This window comes from Phodopus roborovskii, unplaced genomic scaffold (genome assembly GCF_943737965.1).
Source record: "Phodopus roborovskii unplaced genomic scaffold, PHOROB, whole genome shotgun sequence".
Classification (NCBI taxonomy): domain Eukaryota; kingdom Metazoa; phylum Chordata; class Mammalia; order Rodentia; family Cricetidae; genus Phodopus; species Phodopus roborovskii.
The window spans coordinates 37,716,858-37,738,434 of record NW_026126418.1 but is presented as its reverse complement, the minus strand read 5'-3'; the positions used below and the strand labels follow the sequence as shown (position 1 = coordinate 37,738,434).

General features: G+C 36.4%; 1 protein-coding gene across 1 annotated transcript in view; it reads right to left on the bottom strand.

Moving 5' to 3' along the window:
- The window catches only part of Scn7a (sodium voltage-gated channel alpha subunit 7), an 83,186-nt gene that overhangs the window by 25,088 nt on the left and 36,521 nt on the right, over positions 1 to 21,577 (bottom strand). The window contains exons 10-13 of the mRNA XM_051184548.1: positions 15,092 to 15,295; positions 10,329 to 10,425; positions 1,897 to 2,135; positions 361 to 531 (exon numbers count right to left, since the gene is read on the bottom strand). Coding sequence (XP_051040505.1) covers positions 361 to 531; positions 1,897 to 2,135; positions 10,329 to 10,425; positions 15,092 to 15,295 — 711 coding nt within the window. The remainder of the gene's footprint in view (positions 1 to 360; positions 532 to 1,896; positions 2,136 to 10,328; positions 10,426 to 15,091; positions 15,296 to 21,577) is intronic.

Here is a 21,577-nt window from a genome sequence, read left to right as displayed (position 1 = left end):
AAGTGATGAATTTATATTCATAATTCATCTTATACATTTTATAGTTTTATGCACTAAATTTATGCATATGTTTGAACATACTAAATATGGCACTTGCTATTGTTATAGATGTGAAAATTAACATTTGAATGGGTAAATATATACACTTCAATTTTGTTTTTCTTTATAACATTTGGTTTTAATAATATATTAGATTTCTCCCACATTTATATACACAGAAAACACTAATTTTTGATGGAATGAATTTCACACAGGGTCCTAATATTTACCTTTTGAAATGCTCAACAGTGCCATTTTATGTTCAAGAAAATGAAATATGGTACAATAAAATAAAAAAGTTAGCTCTTAAATTCTACTTACCGGGAATAAAATAAAAACAGTTATCTCTTCAATACCTGCTAGAAAGGTTTCTGTTAATCCGAAAAAGACAATTACGCTATCAAAAATGTTCCAGGTTACTTGGAAATACCCATATGGATGCATAGCAATTATCTTTAAAATCATTTCTATTGTATAGATTCCAATAAAAACCTAAAAGGAAACCAAACATATGGGTTAGAAGGGTTCCCACAAGTGCATCTGACACCCACATATAGAGTTCTGAAGAGTAAGAGCTCCATACTCTTGCCTGCTGCACAGTGTTTTGCAGACCGTGGTTAGTTTCAGGGATAAATTAATATATTTTTTAATTATCTATCTCAAAATTAGTTTATGGAATATGATTATTTAATAAAAGCTCTCCTTGAAATAATGGAGCATTTGAATATAAGTGATTACTTTTTAAATATCTTCTTTGGAGATATCGAGTATATATTAAGACACTTAACCATTCAATTCATGAAAGAATATAAGAAGTACATATATATGCACACAATAATGATTGCCAAAAAAGGAAAGGTGTTTTGAAATTGAGGGCAAGCAGGGAGGCATTTATGGGAAGACTGGAAGGGAAGAAAGGAAAAATGCTGTAATTATAGAAATGATCTTTCACAAGTTATACTACTGTTTTAACAATTTTACTTATTCATTTTTAACAAGTGTGTGTGTGTGTGTGTGTGTGTGTGTGTGTGTGTGTGTGTGTGCGTGCGTGCGCACACATAGGTAGATGCAAAGGCCAGAACAGTCAGATTCCTGCTGAAAAGCTGGAGTTACAGGCAATTGTTAGTTACCTGATGTGGGTGTTAGGAACTGAACTCATCTAAAAGAGTAGTACTCATTCTTAGTCACTGAGCCATCTGCCTGCATCGTCTCATTGTTTTAGTATCAAGGAAACATATAATTTGAAATGGTCTGCTATTTTGTTTTGTGGATAGTACTTTGCAACTAAATTAACAAAAGGTATTAAGAAATTTAGATAACATACACTTGCTTGAATGTTAACATGCTCATAAATCCATAGAAATTGAGTTTATGCAAAAGCATATATATATATATATATATATATATATATATATATATATATATATGGATTTCAAAAAGAGGTGTTGGAAAAACAGGGCCTGGTACTGCTCTGATCAGGATTCCAAATTCAGAAGAAAGTTATTACCATGCCCCTGCTCTATTCTCATGATAGAATAGCCACACCTAGACTGCATGTTTGGGAATGAAGAAATAATAAAACAATGAAACTCATTTAATTTCATTATCAGGGGCAGGTCACTATTCCAAATTTAAATGACAGAATTTTGAACTCTACTTGTAGAAATGTTGATGAGAACAAGATTTACAACGTAGGGGATGGAATGAACATGGTATGAACATAACTTCCCATTCAACGGCAATACAATCCATACTTAGAGCAGTAGAGTGGGGCTATCAAATACAAAATGATGTTAGCATAAAAAAAAAAAAAACCTCTAAAACTATGAGTGAAAACAATGTATGATGAGTTCTTACCAAGTTTCCAATGCTGAGGAGAGACATGATCTCCTCACTCATTGGAAAATGTTTAAGGGCCAGGAAACATATGTTTAAAATGATGCATATGACAAGAAAAAGATCAGCAAATGGGTGTCTTATAATTCTATCAGCAAACATGCTCAGTTTTATCCAACAAGGAGAACACTCCCAGATGAAGCAGATTTTAGCAAACTTAAGCCAACATAGTGGACATTTCTTCCTGGATGTTTCTGGTTCTGGAATGAAAGATGAAAAAAGTCAGTTAGCTGAGTTCCTGTGGGCAGGATCCTTGGCCCCCATCGCAGAGCACCTGCTAAAGATGCCTTAGCTGGAGAGTGCCAGGTCCCAGCTAGATAGACCTATCAGTGCAGAAACATCCTGAGTATCAGCCCAGTCTTTGATCACCACCATCTTTGACCCCTATCTCCAGGCCTTGGCTAGAGGTGAGTCTGGGACCAATATGGGTGGAATCACCCCCACACCCTTCCCTGGGAACTCTCTGGGTTGGCCCCGGATCTCGCTGCCCCTGTGTCCTGTCCCCATCGAGATTGCTCTTGGAGCTCTGATACACACCCACCCTCCCCCACCAAGAGCCTGCCCTCCCCTTACCTTGTGCCCTACTCTGTCCACTGTCCTACTGCTCTGGTTGAGCATTGGGACAGAGGGTGGAGACAACAATCCTGCCACCTTCGTGGAGCTCCAGGAGCTCTTCTGAGCACAATAGACCCGCCTATCCAAGCAGGACCACCCATAATTTCCACCTGCCTAGTCTTTGACCCCCATTGGCAGTCCTCTAATGGAGCTCTGGGTCCCTTCCAGAGGTCCACCTATTCCTGCAGGGCCACTCTGAGTTCCTGTGGGCTGGATTCTTGACCCCTATTTCAGGGCCTCTGCCAAAGAGGCCTAAGCTAGAGCCAAGCCCAGGCTAGATCTGCCTATAAGCATACTGAACATCATGAGTCCCAGCTTTTGGGATCTTTGATTCCCATCACCAGTCTTTTGATGGAGCCTGATCTTTGAACATGATCACTGGGCCCTTGCCTGTGGAGAAACCTCCTAGAGAGCTTGGACCACACAGAGCTACAGACATCGAATCAATGACCAACCTAAGCCCACCTGGGGAGTACCATAGAGAGAGGGAGAGACCCCATCAACACCTACTGGAAGAAGCTATGGGAAGACCGCAATACAAGAAAACACATAACAACAGAAAGACAAGCATAACACCAACAGAATCTAGGGAATCTACACCAACTAGACTGGAACACCCCAAAGCAGATGAAGCAGAAGAGAATGACTAAAAAATTGTCATCATAAAAATGATAGAGGCCCTCAAAGATGATGTGAGAAAATCCATTAAAGAAATGGAAGAAAAAACTAACAAAAAAATGGAGGAAATGAACAAATTTCTTAAAGAAAGTACAGAAAGCCAAGAAAAAGCAATTACACAGGTGAAGGAAACAGTTCAAGACTTGAAAAGTGAAATAGAGAAAATAAAGAAAGCACAAACCGAAGGAATGCTGGAAATAGAAAAACTGGGCAAAAGATCAGGAACTACAGACACAAGCACAACCAACAGAATTCAAGAGATGGAAGAGAGAAACTCAGGCACAGATGTTAAACTAGAGTAAATAGATTCATCATCCAAAGAAAATCATAAATCCAAAAATTCCTTAACACAAAACATCCAGGAAATTTGGGATACAGTGTAAAGGCCAAACCTAAGAATAATAGGCATAGAGGAAGATGAGGAAGCCCAGCTCAAAGGTGCCAAAAACATATTCAATAAAATCATCGAGGAAAACTTTCCCAATCTGAAGAAGGACATGCCCATGAAAGTACAAGAAGCATACCGAACACCAAAGGAAAAAGACCACTTGAAACATAATGTTCAAAAACCTAACATTCAGAATAAAGAAAGAATATTAAGAGCAGTGAAGAAAAAAGGACAGGTAACATATAAAGGCAGACCTATCAAAATTACACCTGACATCTCCATGGAAAACCTCAAGGCCAGAAGGTACTGGATAGATGTTCTACAAATACTAGGAGTTCACTGATGCCAGCCCAGGCTACTATACCCAGGAAAACTCTCAATCACTGTAGATGGAGAATACAAGATATTTAATGACAAAGCCAGATTTTTCACAATACGTATCTACAAATCCAGCCCTACAGAAATTTTGGAAGGAAAACTCCAACCCAAGGAAGTTAACTATGCTCACAAAGACATAGGCAACAGATAATCTCACTTCACCAGAACCTAAGGGTAAAGCAGGACAAATATACCCACAATACTACTGCCAACAACTAATCTAAAACAAACAAGCATTAACAACCAATGTTCCTTACTACCCCTCAACATTAATGGTCTTAACTCACCTATAGAAAGACACAGGCTAACAGAATGAATACAGAGACAGAATCCATCCTTCTGCTGCGTACAGGAAACACATCTAACCTTCAAAGACAGATATTACCTCATGGTAAAGGGCTGGGAAAAGATCTTACAATCAAATGATTCCAATAAGCAAGCAGATGTGGCTATCCTAATATCTAACAATTTAGACTACAAACCAAAATTAATCAAAAGCGATGAAGTCAGTCATTTTGTATTCATTGCAGGAGAAATCCTTCAACACAAAGTCTCAATTCTGAACATATATGCCTCAAATACAAAGGTACCCACATTCATAAAAGAAACACTACTAAAACTCAAAGCTCAAATAAAACCTCGCACACTTATAGTGGGAGACTTCAACACGCCAGTCTCAGCACTAGACAGGACTACCAGTCAGAAATTTAACAAAAAAAAAAAAAAAAAAAAAAAACAAAAGAACTACCAGAAGTTATGTCTCAATTGGGTTTAGCAGACATCTATAGACTATTCCATCCAAACACAAAAGAATATACCTTCTTCTCTGCTCCACATGGAACCTTTTCGAAAATCAACTAGATGGTATAACAAACCTCAACAGATACAAAATTTGGAAGAGTCCCCTGAATCTTATCAGACCACCATGCTTTAAAATTGGAATTCAACAACAACACAAATCGCAGAAACCCTACAAATCATGGAAACTGAACAATGCAGAATTGCACCATACCTGGGTCAAAGAAGAAATAAAGAAAAAAATTAAGGATTTCCTAAAATTCATTGAGAATGAGGACACAAAGTACGCGAAATTATGGGACACCCTTAAAGCAAGTGTTAAATGGGAAGTTCATTGCACTAAGTGCCCATATGAAGAAAACAGAGGATAGTCACATAAGAGAATTAACAGCACAACTGAAAGCCTTAGAACAAAAAGAAGCAAACTTACCCCGGAGAAGTAGACGCCAGGAAATAATCAATTTGAGGGCTGGATAATCAATAAATAATCAATAAAATAGAAACCAGGAAAACAATACAAAAAAAAAATCAATGAACAAAAAAGTTGTGTTTTGAGAAAATCAACAAGATAGACAAACCTTTATCCAAACTAACAAAAAAGCAGAGAGAGAATATGCAAATTAACAAAATCAGAAATGGAAAGGGGACATGACAATGGATACAGAGGAAATCCAGACAATTTTCAGGTCATACTTAGAAAACCTGTACTCCACTAAATTTGAAAATTCAAAGGAAATGGACAAATTTCTGGATTACTATCACTTATCAAAATTAATTCAAGAACAAAGTACTTAAATAGACCTATAACCCACAATGAAATAAAAGCAGCCATCGAATGCCTTCCAACCAAAAAAATCCCAGGGCCAGATGGTTTCTGTGCAGAATTCTTCCAGAAATTCAAGGAAGAACTGACATCAATACTCTTCAAATTGTTCCACACAATAGAAACAGAAGGTTCATTGCCAAACTCTTTTTATGAGGCAACAATAACCTTGGTACACAAGCCTCACAAAGACACAACTGAGAAAGAAAACTACAGACCATTATCCCTAAAGAATATTGATGCAAACGGAATCCAAGAAGACTTTAGAGAAATCATTCACCATGACCAAGTAGGCTTCATCCCTGGATTGCTTAGATGATTTAACATAAGAAAATCTATCAGTGTGATCCACCATATAAACAAACTGAAAAAGAAAAACCATATGATCATCTCCCTAGATGCTGAAAAAGCCTTCGACAAAATTCAACACTCTTTCATGATAAAGGTCTTCGAGAGATCAGAGATAACAGGAATATACTTAAACATACTAAGAGCAATATACAGTAAACCAACAGCCAACATCAAACTGAATGGAGAGAAGCTTAAGGTGATCATAAAATCAGCAACAAGACAAGGCTGCCCTCTCTCCATATTTCTTCAATATTGTACTTGAAGTTCTAGGTAAAGCTGTAAGACAACAAAAGGAGGTCAAGGGGACCCAAATTGGAAAGGAAGAAGTCAAACTGTCTCTATTTGCAGATGATATGATAGTTTACATAAGCGACCCAATAAACTCTACCAGGGAACTCCTACAGCTGATAAACACCTTCAGCAAACTAGCAGGATACAAGATAAACTCAAAAAAAATCAGTAGCCCTACTTTATTCAGAAGACAAAGAGGCTGAGATAGAAATCAGAGAAACATCACCCTTTACAATAGCCACAAACAACATAAAGTAGCTTGGGGTAATGCTTACCAAACAAGTGAAAGACCTATATAATAAGAGCATTGTGACTTTAAAGAAAGAATTAAAGAAGACACCAGAAAATGGAAAGATCTCCCATGCTCTTGGATAGGTAGGATAAATATAATAAAAATGGCAATCTTGCCTAAAGCAATCTACAGATTCAATGCAATCCCCATTAAAATACCAGCACAATTCTTCACTGACCTTGAAAGGATAGTAATCAACTTTATATGGAAAAACAAAAGACCCAGGATAGCCAAAACAACCCTGTACAATAAAAGAACTTCAGGAGGCATCACCATCCCTGACTTTGAGCTCTACTACAGAGCTATAGTCCTGATAACAGTCTGGTATTGGCACAAAAATAGACAGATAGACCAAAGGAATGGAATCAAAAACCCTGATATTAACCCACACACCTACGAACACCTGATTTGTGACAAAATACCTAAAAGTATACAGTAGGGGGGAGGAAAGCATCTGCAACAAATGTTGCTGGCACAATTGGGTGATGGTGTGTAGAATACTGCAGATAGACCTATGTTTATTGCCACGCACAAAACTCAAGTCCAAATGGATCAAAGACCTCAACATATATTCAACCACACAAAACCTCTTAGACAAGAAAGTAGGAGGTACCCTTGAACAAATTGGTATAGGAGACTGCTTCCTGAACATTACTCAGGGAGCACAGACACTGAGATCAACAATGGTACCTCCTCAAACTTAGAAGCTTTTGTAAGGCAAAAGACACAGTGGACAAGACAAATTGGCAGCCCACAGACTATGAAAAGATTTTCACCAATCCTACACCTAACAAAGGGCTGATCTCCAAAATATACAAAGAACTCAAGAAACTAGTCACCGAAACACCATATAATCCTATTTTAAAAATGGGGTACAGAATTGAAGAGAGAATTCTCAATAGAGGAAATAGAAATGGCTGAAAGACACTTAAGAAAATGTTCCACATCCTTAGCTATCAGGGAAATGCAAATCAAAACAACTTTGAAATACCATCTTACTCCTGCTAGAGTGGCTAAAATTAGAAATACCAATGATAATTTATGCTGGAGAGGATGTAGAGAAAGGGGAACACTCCTCCACTGCTGGTGGCAGTGCAAACTTGTACAGCAATTTTGGAGATAAGTATGGCGGTTCCTCAGGAAAATGGGAATTAGTTTACCACAGGACCCGGCAATCCCCCACTTAGGCATATACCCAAATGATCCACATCCATGTAACATAGACATGTGCTCAACTATATTCATAGTAGCATTATTTGTAATAACAAGAGCCTGGAAGCAACCTAGACGCCCCTCAACTGAAGAATGGATGAAGATGTGGCACATCTATGCAATGGAATACTACTCTGCAGAAAAAAAATAATGGTATTTTGAAATTTGCAGGCAAGTGGATGGCATTTGAAGAAACCATCCTGAATTAGGTAACCCAGTCACAAAAAGAGGAACACAGTATGTACTCACTCATATATGGATTTTAGACCTAGAGCAAAGGATCACCAGCCTATAATTCACATCACCAGAGGAACTAGGATACAAGGTGTATTCTAAGAGATTCATATAAAGTCCTTCACAGAACTGGGAAGGGACAAGTCCCCCAGAGCTCAGGTGAAGTTGGGGGGGCAGCGAATGGAGAGAGAAGTAGGAGAAAATGAGGGGGAGGAAAGGAAAACATGTGCGAACAGGAAGATTGAGCCTGGTTAGGAATAGAAGATAGGAGAGAGAGAGAGAGAGAGAGAGAGAGAGAGAGAGAGAGAGAGAGAGAGAGAGAGAGAGAGAGAGAAAGAGAGACAGAGACAGAGAACATAAAAAAGGGAGCCAATATTGGTTTGAAGATAAAAATTGAACACAAAGAAAGGTCTAGAGAACTACAAGACTGCTCCCATCTAACAATTTGAGCTTCCGTGGAAAGGCTATCATAAATGCCCTTCCCGGAGAGTGAGATCAACAACTAACTTCTCCATGGAGCACTCAACTAATGCCTGTTGGAAACAGGATCAAACACCCATACAGAAACACTGAGTCGAACTAGAACCCAGATGCAGATGGACAGGACAAGACCATGCGGCAGAAACACATACAGACAGCTTACCTGAACAAGGAGGAGCTATCGGCCACTAGACTGATAGCTGGGAAGCCAGCATGGGACTGACTCAGGCCCCCTGAATATGGGTCTCAGCCAGAAGGACTGAGCAGTCTAAGAGACCTCAGACAGTGGAGCCAGGATGTATCCCTGGTGCACAAAAGGACGTTGCTAACACATCCCCCATGGAGGGATAACTGCCTTAACCTAGAGACAAGAGAGAAGCCCTAGTCCCTACTTCATATGACTTGTCAGATCTACATGACCCCAACTGGATGGCATTCCCCTACATATGGAATTGGGAGGGTGGTTAGAGTGCATGTGAGAGGGCAGTAGGGTAAAAGGGCAGGAAGGAGGGAGGGAGGGATGGAGGGAGGGAGAGGGAACTGGGATCGACATGTAAAATAATAAATTAAATTTAAAAAATTGCTTTGACTCCAAAATTTAAGTTGAAGGACAAGTTACTGGGGAAAAGGATTTCTATTTTTGTTTCCACAGAAAATGAAAAGATGTGGATTCCTTCCAGACTAATGTGGTTTGATAACGCCAGACCGCCTGAAACAGAATACAGGCTGATCCTACATTCAAAACAGCTGCACAAAGCAGCCCTGCAGACCACAGCCAGGATTTCTGAATCTTCTTCGAATCCCCCCAAGGCAGTGCCCCTTACCAGCAGGAAGTAGTTTGGAAAGAACGATGCCCAAATTCCCAAATATTGTGTATAAATGTTTGTTTTCATTTAATTGGACTTTGTTATATAAAATAAAATAATAAAATAAAAAAAGAAAAAACACATAGACATACTAATTCATAACAAAGTAAAGTTCATGTCCTCTATTTTGTTCATCATCATTGAGCTAAAAATGTAATGTAAGCAAACAATGTATTAGTAAGGAAACATAAATTTCTTATAAATCAAGTTTGCATGAGTATAACATGATTTTAAATTTTTATATTTATATGCTTTCCTTCATAGTAGCTTCTGAAATCATATATGATAAACAACCATTGGTTAGATGTAAAAACAAAAATGGAGATGAATCTATAGCATCCTGAAATATCATAATTATATAAGTACTATTGAAGAACGTGTGATAAGGGCAAAGACCTCTGCTGTTAAAGTCCATTCTAACTGAAGTACTAACTTCCCATTCTTACAGAAGTACTAACAGTCTCGTTTCCCAGAAGATATGCCAACTTAACATAAAAGCAGTCATTTACGCACTCTTTATTTTTATTTGTGATGAAAATTCTCTGAACCAATGGGAAACTGCAGCATGCATGTAATTGAAAAGACAAGCTGCTCCTGTGGAAGTGATTAGCAAAGTGTGGTTTTTCATAAGATATTCAGACGTAGTCCTTTGCAACAGCAACAGGAAGGGGCTACAAAATGATTATTTCAAATACTGAAAATAATGCTATACAGCTGTGATTTCATTCTACCTCTTTAAATCTGTGTCTGTTTCTCTCAAAAACAAGGGTACCACGTGCAGTCTCTGATTAATCCTTGGTATTTTTTAATGTCACTTTTTAATGTTGAAGACACCATATTCTATGTTTCTACATTGCGCATCCCAATATCCTCATATTGTAACTTATGGTTTGCTTGTTCCCACCTGATTTTAAAGAAACTGCACAATTGCATTTTGCAATTAGTTCCTTCATTACTGAGTAGACTCCAAATAGTTTTTTGGTTTACCTTCTTCCTGTCTGAGGGTAGTCTCTTCCAGGATATCCAATGCAGTGTTCACAGAAGTTGGTGACCTTTTCTTCATTTCTATTTCTGTAGTTTTCATCTAAAAAAAAAAGGTTTAATGTGTTTTGTAATTGCTAGTTCTCACCCCTCCCAGACCTTTACAATATGAATTGAACAGAATATAGAATTTGATCTTCATACAGCTTCTTGCCTCTAGGGGCTTTCTGTATTCAATCACTATTCACTTCCTATGGAATTGGCTGTATTAGAATTACTCAGAATTAGTTGGACAATAAATGCTATAATTTGAAGTCAATCTAATTTTCTACTTTGAGCCTAACAATAAATAAAGCAGAGTAGTAAATGCTAGCAAGTGCTATTTATAGTTGAACAAATAATTTAATAAAGATTACAAGATGATTATGGAATATCTAGTTGCCCAGTGATGTAGTGAATAATGAGAATATTTCCCTAAAACTATAATCCTTTTGCTCAGGGATATACTAATTTTATAACTTGGCCAATTCTCTCAATATAACTAAATTTGTTTGAAAATATGACTAAATAAATATTAAAGAATAATATTAAAGAATCTAAGATAGTGGAATGGAGTCAAAGGGGTATTTGGGCAGGATGTGTATGACAGTAATCAGTGAGAATTATTTAACTTCATAAAGTTATGATTTCTACAATTTCTTCAGTGCTGTTTTTAACATAATATTCTGCTTCATTTATCTACTACACGTTTTTAATTTACTTATTATTTGTGTGTGTGTGTGTGTGTGTGTGTGTGTGTGTGTGTGTGTGTGTGTATACATGACACAGTGCACATGTGAAAGTCAGAGGATATTAGTTTTTTGTAGTTAGTTCTCTTTTCTACCATGTAGTTCCCTGGGGTACAAATCAGGCGATCAACCTTGCCAATCTTGAAACAATTTAAAAAGAGTTCTTGCATTAGAAAGCACTCTAAAATCCCAGGCTTTGGTATGGATGCTACAGTTTTACCCAGCTTTAAGGATCTCAGGAAGACCCAAAGAAATCAACTAGGATGGTAATATTAAAACTGTCCTGGGAACTACTGTTGCACAAATCTATAGATGACAGGCTATCACAGTCAATCAATATACCAGACTCTCACTGGCACAGTCTGCTATTTGATAATATTTGATGTTGTATATCAGATGCAGCTAAATAGAGATCAAGGATATCACTGTATTCACCTCAGTATCCATTAACTCTCCTGAGATTTCATAGTGAAGAGAGGTGGCAGACATTAAGAGGAACTATATCACATACCAAGTTTCAGGAAAATGAGACCCTTCATCTCTCATTTTCTAATTAGATTAAAAAGTAAACTAAATTTTGGGATGGCAGGTTAGTTGTTTACTCAAATTGCACATGTTTAAGAAAACATTTCAACTGAATTACAAGATCATATAAAACTAATGTTATAACTCATACAAATTCTAGGAGAAAATTCAACAAGTGAAATTTCTTTTTGTCCTGGAGATAACTCTGTGCTTCTGATAGTTTCAAAGTTTTTCTTCTACCCCGTAGATCAAGAGGTTTAGCAAACATTATTTTGCAATTGCATTTATCAAAGCTTATCTTCAATATTTGAGAACTGTCAATACTATTTTGATTAATTAGATGAAAGTCATGACAGTGTCAGTGTAGAGACACCCTACACTTTTCAAATCACTTGCATCACTCTGGTTTTTAAATATTGCATTCTTTTCCTGAAGTTATACCAGAGGTTAGTGGTGTATAGGAAATTGCCCTTGTAAACAGTCATTTTAGTATCATACAGTTTTGGCATTGGGCCCTAAAAATTATTAGGTAGATAGCAGGGGCAAAACAGAACAGAGATAATTGAAGGTGAACTACTCTGACACAGAGGTCTTTGTACCACACCTCCAGCTCCCCTGGTGATACTACAAAGAGATGCTTCACAAATACCCTGTAGAAGTAGTAGTTTCTCTGAGGCCCATCAATGGAAACTACTTCTATTGCTTAAAAAAGGGAATGTGAGTTCTACCTCTACTCCTGGTTAGAGACAGGCCATTCTTACTGAACTCCAAAATTGGAATATTTTGTATCTTTATCTTCTTCATTAAGAGCTGTTTCATAAAATTAATTTTATTCTTATGAATTAGTTACATATATAATGTGATTTTTTTTCTTATACATGTTATGTGTTCTATCTGGATGTGATGGTTCATGTCTATAATTTTTGAAGAATGGACCCCGAGGAAAGAAGCCTGAGGAGGAGCTCCAGGCTAGTCTCAACTACATTGTGAGACTTGATGTCAACAAAGAAAGAAAAATCAAAGATCAAGTGTTACTAGTTTGCAATGCTGATTGTGACAAATCAAAGCTGTCTTTTGTGTGCCCCGTGATACTGACAATGGCCTTACTAATGTTTCTTCTCATAACATGTTTTGTTGTTTAAACATATTAAAACACTACACAGTGTGTGTGTGTGTGAGTGTGTGTGTGTGTGAGAGAGAGAGAGAGAGAGAGAGAGAGAGAGAGAGAAAGAGAGTGAGTGAGTGAGAGAGAGAGAGAGAGAGAGAGAGAGAGAAAGAGAGTGAGTGAGTGAGAGAGAGAGAGAGAGAGAGAGAGAGAGAGAGAGAGAGAGAGAGAGAGAGAGATTTGGGCTTTTATGCCACTGCTATAACAGATAATACATATGATATATGTTTTATTAACAAAGAAGCTGCTGTTTCCTAAAGTTGATATAGTTGATGACTATCATGCATCCATGATAGTCAGTCTCCAGTAAACTGAAGTCCACATTTATCTGACTGTACCACTGAGGTTTTAATCAACAAAATTCTCAGATTTCCTACAGCCTGAGAATCTCTCTCATGTAGGCCATCTCTTTGTAATCACATCCTTAGAAATGGAACTCAACCCATTTCAAAGGGACATTTAGTAACTAAATTCTTCTCTTGGCATGTTATTATGTATAAATGCAAAAGAAAAATGAATCTTATTTTCAGTTGCCAGAAAACTCTACATGGGAAATGGTCTAAGGTTTTTCCAGAAAAGAAAGTCTTCAAAACTGAAAGATTGTAGTAAAAACCAAGAAAGCATTTTACTAAATATTACCAAAGTGAAAGAAAAAATGGGAAATGCTGAAGTTCTTTCATGATCAGAGCTAACAGGAGGAATAAGAGTATTGTTAAGCTGTTGGGTACATTGAAATGTCATGGCAAGCTCTTGAGCTTCTGAAATTCCACTTTAAAACAAATTACACAGTCAACATTTCCTTCAGACCCTATGAGTTCATTTTGAAGTCTTGGGACTTGTAGAGACAGAAAGCTTTTGTAATTTCCTGTCTTACAACCTACTTATGAGTGATAATAGCTTCTTTTGTACATGTTTTTCTCATACAGTCCATAATTGCTTCTTGTTCAATGGCATGCATGTTATGGATGCAAGTGAATATGAAGTCATTGGGTACATTCCTACATCCTGTTATTCAAGTCCTAATTTGGGTATAGTTATTTCCCAGAGACTATTCAGTATTGATCACTACATGTATGCTGCTTTTATCAGCTGCTTTTATGTCAGAAGTAATTTTTGTATTAATGGATCTCTCAGATAGCTTTCCTAAACTGTCTAATTAGTGCCATGTCACTTGTTGGCCTCTCTGCTTTTCCCTACCTATTTTCTCCTTCTATAATAGAATTCCCAAATGTGTTTCTTCTCTAAATTTTATTTTCTGTCTCAATTTTAACCACTTTCCAGTCCTCCTGAAAATTATTTAAATAAAGAGGTGTGCTTGCTTGCAACTCCAGAACTTGCATTCTTCTGTCCTCTCATTCCCTGTCACAAATATATGTTCACTTTAAAAAAGGATTTTATACAATCTCTTCCACATCACTGCAGCTAATACTTTCAGATTCACAGCCTGGATTTTTATAGGAGGCTAACCATCTGGAAAATTACTTATGTATGAGACTAGGGGATTTAAAATTACAGTAAATATTATTAGTTTGTCATGGACTTCATCATCTATGGATAAAATAATTTCATACGTCATGATGTCCCTTGTTTCTTGAATAGACCAGATTGTTAACATTTTGTTTTTCTAACTTTAGCACTATACTTTTAACCAGGATCTTTAGAGCAAAAGTTGAAATAAGTCATCATTTAAAACTGAACACACTGTTTAAAGCTAATTCTGATGAGCTATCTGAATTACATCTCTATAAGGAGAAGTCAAGTTACAGGAAGACAATATATCAAGACTTTCCTAATAGCAATAATGCAACATTAGATCAACAATATATGAAAATATTCAAATATGTTGGTCATTCTTACCAAATTATGTTGTGAAGGAGGAAGTATGTAAAGGACAGTGACCCAAGACAGCAAAAGTGAGTCCTTTTCAGTGAAAACATGTTGTGAGATATTTACTTTTAATGAGGCATTTGTGTGGTTGGGTGTATGTAAGTGTGCTGTTAGTGTGCATTGGATACATGTGCCTGTGGAGTCCAGAAGAGAGTGTGAAAGTCCCTTGGAGCTGTAGTTTCAGGTAGTTGTGCTGAGTGATATGGATATTGGGCATCATATTCATATCTGCAAGAGTGGTGCATGCTCTTAACTGATTAGTCATCTTTCCAGCCCCAACAAGAATACTGTTTTCTGATATTGTATTTTACACAAATATGATCATCTGTCAGAAGGCCATATACTCCAAGATTTTGAGAAGTTCTTCTGATATTATTATGAGTCTGAAAATGACAAACTTGTACCTCAGTTGCTTCATTTCCTTCCTCTTCTTTCATAGTCTGTTGAAATTTAAATTCCATGTCTCTAGGTTTCTCAGAAGCTCTCTGCTTTTCCTTTTCATAGGTCATAGCAAGTATTCCCAAGAACAAACTTGCCATATAAAAGGCAAACCAGAAACTGATCACAACAAAAAATATCATGTAAACCTTTCCAGAAGCATAAAGGATCTGTGGAGAGGTGGGACACAGAAGAAAGAGAGAGCTACTATTTATCTTTATCTTTATATATCTTCCTCATTTAAGATGAAAAATAAAATTTTGTTATAAAAGTAATTTAGTCATAAATTCAATATAATCAAAATATAATTTAAACCTGTAATTACAACCTGAAGAAATAAATGAAAGTTGTTTCAATTTTAAATATACATATATGACATAGAATATATGCTAACAAATCAAGAGATCAAATTATGAATTCCCCTGATTTAGGGTGAATTTTAATTCATGTATTCATTACCAGAGTAAACACAGCAAAGGAAAAAATTGACCCTGTGCAATAAAGAAGATGTAAAATGCCAATACAGAAAAATCTTTCTCTCTTTATCTCTTTGGATAATTTCAAAAGGTGTTGCAAAGATCATTTTATCTGATCACCAATTTATGAGAAAGTCACAACGTGCAAATCCTGGCTAATAGAAAAGATGTTTCTCGGCCTATCAGAACTATCTCTGATAAAGTCTTTAGAGAAAACCAATTAGAATACATGAGACTTGTGCAACATAATGACAAGAAGAAATATGGATAAATATAGAATTGTATGTTTCTGAACTGAACATGATTTTCTTTGATTTCATAATAATTGCATATGCTATGGCAAAAAATTACAAAAAAATGTAAGTATAAAATAAAATTTATTTTTGTCCCATGGCTCAATATATATGAATATAACTAAATGAGATTTTTTTTGATCTTTATGCAAACATTTGAACAGATAGAAAAATATTATCTAAAGAAAGTTTAGGATGGCTTTGGAATAGTAAGAACTTCCAAATTTATTCTGAAACAATGTCTTATTTCCTTAGAGCATGTTAGACTTTAAAAAGTGATTTTAGTAACCTATTAGTACGTTAAGACAATTACTCATGATTTGATTAAATATTTATACACTTAGTAAGAGCTGCTATTAACACTAATCCATTCAGTGGCCATGAGTGAACAGCCTAGGATTTGCCACAGGTCATGAAAAATAAGGAAATATATATTTCATATCTTATCCAGTAACTCTTGTATATGATATATAATATTATATTCAATAAGCATATAATGGTCAGACTGCGGAAATACACTTCACAATCTTAGATCTCAGATATATTAAATTTTCATATTATGATTATAATATAGACTAAAAGTACTCACACACACACACACACACACACACACACACACACACACACACACACGCAAATCCACCTGTTTAACACAGGATTGTTGTTGTTATACAGCTCAGGCCAGCCAGTATCAACTTACAATTCTCCTTCCTAGGGCTGCCATTACAGATGTGTACCACTTATCTAGACTCAAATATGTGTCCTAAATGGAGTAAGGGGGGAAATTCTTGTCTTATTAGGTCTTAGTATAAAAATGGCTAATTCAACTGTACTAAGTCTCAAATATTTCTAAACTGTCATGTGTCTTCAAATGATGGTAAACATTTAAGGTTACAAAGGTCTATTTCAAATTAACAAAATAGTCCTTTCTTGTAAGCTGTTTGTAAGGGTTAAGCTTCTGTTACAAAAAAGAATTTTACTCTACTTCTTTGTCCTTTACAGATGTACATCTAACCTACTAAGTTAAAACCAGTTATAGTTATGCTGGAATCCTCTGAGTAAAACATCCTTCCACAGCCTCTCAGATTGGATCCAGTTTTCCAGACAGATTAATTAATTACAAGGATAAAGCCTTACCTAGCCACCTATTGCTTAAGAAAAGTAACTAAAGACAAATTTTGTCTACTGAGATATACTAAACAGTCAGATGCCCTCAAATGCTCAGATATCTGGAGAATATGACATTTAAAGTGTTTCATTAAACAGTTTTTATAATAGAGAGACAGACCAGCTGCTGGTACCACTCATTTCCTCCAAGAAGACTGATGGACACTGAAAAAACTCCACCCATAAAAGTGACAACACTAGCTACTAAGCGATCCTGCCTTTCATCTCAACTGCTGCATAGGGTTCTAAGGACCATGGACAAGAGGGCAGTGGAATTGACTTTCTCCACATTGTTTGGTCCATTGGTAGATAAGTTTTCCAAAAGCTCCTAATCCTCAGGTCTCATGCCATCAGCAGAAGGCAGATATCCTTAAAGCCTCTGACTTCAACAACTATGGAGGACCTGGGGGTAGCTGTTTATGCTGCCAGCTAGTAAGTCCCTATTGGTCTCTAATCATTCAGGTAAAATTTTATCCTTCTCAAGAACTCTGATGCTTTTGACAACTGGTAGCTTAAAGTAGCATTCAAGGATCCAACTGTTACAAAACAGATTTCAGAAATGGGTGTTTTAAGGTTGCTACTATTTATGCTCTTAACATTAATCAATAAAGTTTTAATGAGCTACTAATCCAATTCTGATAGAGTACTAAACACCATACTATGCCATTATATGATCATAACTATAGCTATAAGCTCAAAATTAAGGTGCTTTTCACTGTGCTAAAGATCTGTCAGTTGTATGAGTTAATTCTTCCAGCCAAATCGTTTCTAACATGAGTATGCTGCTAATGTGCCTAATATTTATGTTTTCACAAATTCAAAGGATTCTTGTAAGTTCCAGGAAGCCGAATTGGACCCATCCAAACAGGTCAGATTCACTTCAAATAAATATTCAACCAATATTCAACCTTTCCCTGGTCCCAGGACTCCCTTCCCTCACCTAGGAAACCCCTCCCTCATCTTATCTCCCTTCAAGTACCAGGACCTAAGAAGTAGTTATTTTTTTTTTTTAAACTTGACCCTGTCTTCTGCTCTGCCAACATCTTGTCAGGTCTCAAAGAGACACCAGAGTTCCATATTGTCAGAACTGCAATGAAACAAATAGCTACCAGGATGTGGCAGCACCCCAGCTTTCTCAGATCCCTCAAAGATCAACTTCCCAAGTCAGCAGGAAACAGTCTTGAGAACTCAATGTCCTTAATTCCCTAAACTGCCACTCCCACCCCCCGACCTTTTTAATAATAATAAGAGATGGGAATGTTGGAAACCAGCAGTCTGCTGACCCCGCCCCCTGACGATGGGCAGGACACATATGACCCATGTCATCGCTAAGTCACTCATTAGAGAGCTTTGAAAATTTCCCTTTTAAAGCAAGCATACCCCCATCTTTCTCTCTCTTCCTCTCTCTCTTTTGTTCTCTCTCTCCCTCTCCTGCTGTCTGTTGGCCACCAGCTACCCCCAACTTCTTGTCACCCCTCTCTCTCTAGCCCTCTCTCCTCTTCTGTTCCTGGTGCCTCTATGTCTCTTTCTTCTCCCTCACTCCCCTTTCTAAATAAACTCCTCATTTAAGCTAAAAAAAAAAAAAGGCTAATTCTATAACTGAGTCCACAGAGTTTGTAGGAGGATAAAATGAAGCAAGTATCCACAATAAACTTTAACTATTCTGTTAAATTCATCTCTGCTCATGAGAGCTGGAAAAGATTCCCACATGCTTGTACTAATGTGTTGCAAGGAATACCTGGATCAAACACAATATTGCGTAAAACAGGGCTGTATTCCTTGGGAACAACAAAAGAATTTTTCTGAGCCTTGAATAATGAGTTTAGAGAAACTGTAAGTAAAATCTACCATCAAATCAAAGCAATTACTATACAATAAAGATGCAGGAACAAGAAATTAAAGTCCTGACTACATTCAAAGTCTGAAAGCCTCCTAGATTCTGTTTCTGTTTCCTTTTCATTTGAAGAGTGTGAGGTAGACTTTAAAATGATGCTAACTGGACAGTTCTGTAACATACATGTGGATATATATATATATATATATATATATATATATATATATATATATTTAAAAAGCAATGGCTTCACAACTATACAGATTGACATCATTCACAATATTTAATTTATTGTTTTTCCTAAATTAATTTAAGACAAAATCCTTTTGAGGAAGTTTGAAGTTTACTTCCTAATGAAGGAAATATCTGAACAAATACTTATAATGGCATATCATGAGGTTGAATACAGTGCATTCTTTCTGAAAGGGATGAGGTAAAAGCCAAAGAATGGAATTTGACTATTAATCATGACAGATGAAAGCTTTAATTTTGTGGAGTTTGAAATATACATGAAAACAATTATAAGAAAAGGCTTTTCAGTAAATGTCTTATTTCATCATCAAATACAGCAGATATCATAAAGGGCACTGCATCATACAAATGGGCTTTGAACAAAAGTCCAAATAAAAAAACAAAATTGAAAAAGATTTTGAGGAAGAATAATTTAGAAAAATAGCAAGGCACCTTCAGATATAAGCTCTGAGTGCTATGGTAGAAGCAGAAACTTGTCATAAATGGTAGGAAATAAAAATGTAAATGATACCATAATGCAATTAGAAAATTGGTTTACACAACAAAAATGTTACTTGTGACATTTTAATAACTTTCTTTTTGCACACACCTTTAATATCAGCCCTTGGGAGGCAGAGACAGGTAAATATTCGTAAGTTGAAGTCAAAGAGCTCCAGACCAGCCAGCTGCACACACACACACACACACACACACACACACACACACACACACACAGACAGAGAGAGAGAGAGAGAGAGAGAGAGACCCTATCTCATAAAACCCAAATAATAACAAAAGAAAAAGCAAAACCAAGACACAAACAAGTAAATAGCAGCCCATAATACAATTTTACTTTACAAATGCTTAGCATGTTTGATTTCTACTTAGGAATACATTATCATCCACTGTCTATGCTTTCAAAAAATTACATTTTTCAATCATTTTTAAAGGCTCTCTCTCTCTCTCTCTCTCTCTCTCTCTCTGTGTGTGTGTGTGTGTGTGTGTGTGTGTGTGTGTGTGAGTTCACATGTGTGTTTTGACACATGCTTGGAGGTGGCATACAGAGATAAGAAGAGGGCACCAAATTCCCCCGAAGCTGGAAGTACAGGGGTTTGTTAGCCATATAGTAAAGATTCTAGAAAACAAATTCAGGTCTTAGGAATACCAGAAAGTTCTCTAATCTACTGAGCAATCTTTGAAGATTATATATTATCATTTTTTTAAGGACTACATGTGCACATACAGACTCACATCACAGTTTAGACATAATAGAAATAAGTGTATTTGGTATGTGACATTTAAGGAATGTCATTCTTCAATCATATTCTTCAATCATAACTACATTCATTTTCACCAAGGCTTGAGTGGCTATCTGCAAGAGATCCTAACTATCAGACCTTTTGATAGTTGACATTATAAATGAGGGTGGTCATTGGAACCTCACCCAAGATTCTAGCCATTTTCTATTGTACTGCATATAATTCTGCCATAATGGTATGTGTGGACTAGGAAACTCCAGAAGTTCTATAATATATGAAGTATGGTTTTTGGTCTATCATTGGCACCGTATCAAAGGGGAACAAGACATTTGTTTATATTGACCCAGTGAAACAGCTCTCTCAACACAATGCATGTTTAAAGGAAAAATACTCTTAACTCTAAACAAAGAACCTTTAGAATCAGGGGTAACAACTCTTTGTTCTATTATCTTTGGATATTAATTATGCTGCTTTGATAATAACATTATATAATTCATGGGAATAAAAATAGTCTTTAAATTAACCCTGACTCTCTATTGTAACAAGTGACATCCCTTCCTGACATACTGCTACACAATAGTACCTATGAAGGCAAATTATTAAAAATTGGATATTATGTTTATAACAATAAGACTTCTATCATCACATCAGGAGCACTGTTTAATATTTTAAGTAGAAATCACAAAATAGAATAAAAATAAATAGAAAATTTCACTTAATAAAATTATTTAAGGCATGCCTATCTTACAGGCACCCAGTAATTTGATTCAAGAGTTATTCCTTAGAAATACTCTTTGTATATATCACATATATCAAACAGGTCAGCATTATGGCCTTTGGAACAAGAAAGTGAGCTTCAGGGGTTAACTTTTAATTTCTGATCTAAAAAATAAGTAAACAGCTGTTCTTAATGAATTCAGGTCGTGCTGAAGGGGCATATGTTGCACATGTGTTCACTGTATCTGACCACAGCATGGCAGATGGCTGCTTCCATTAGGATGGTAGCTGAGGCAGCTACCAGAAGAAAAAGTATTAGAGTGCAAGGGAAAAGATCAGAGCCTGAACTCTGAGTCTGGCTACTGTTGGATTGTATCCTATTCGCACCATTTTAGCTGGTATATCCTAAGTGAAACACGTGGAAAACAGGGTCTTCACTTTGACCCTGGAGCATAGTTGTGAAGATAAACTATTA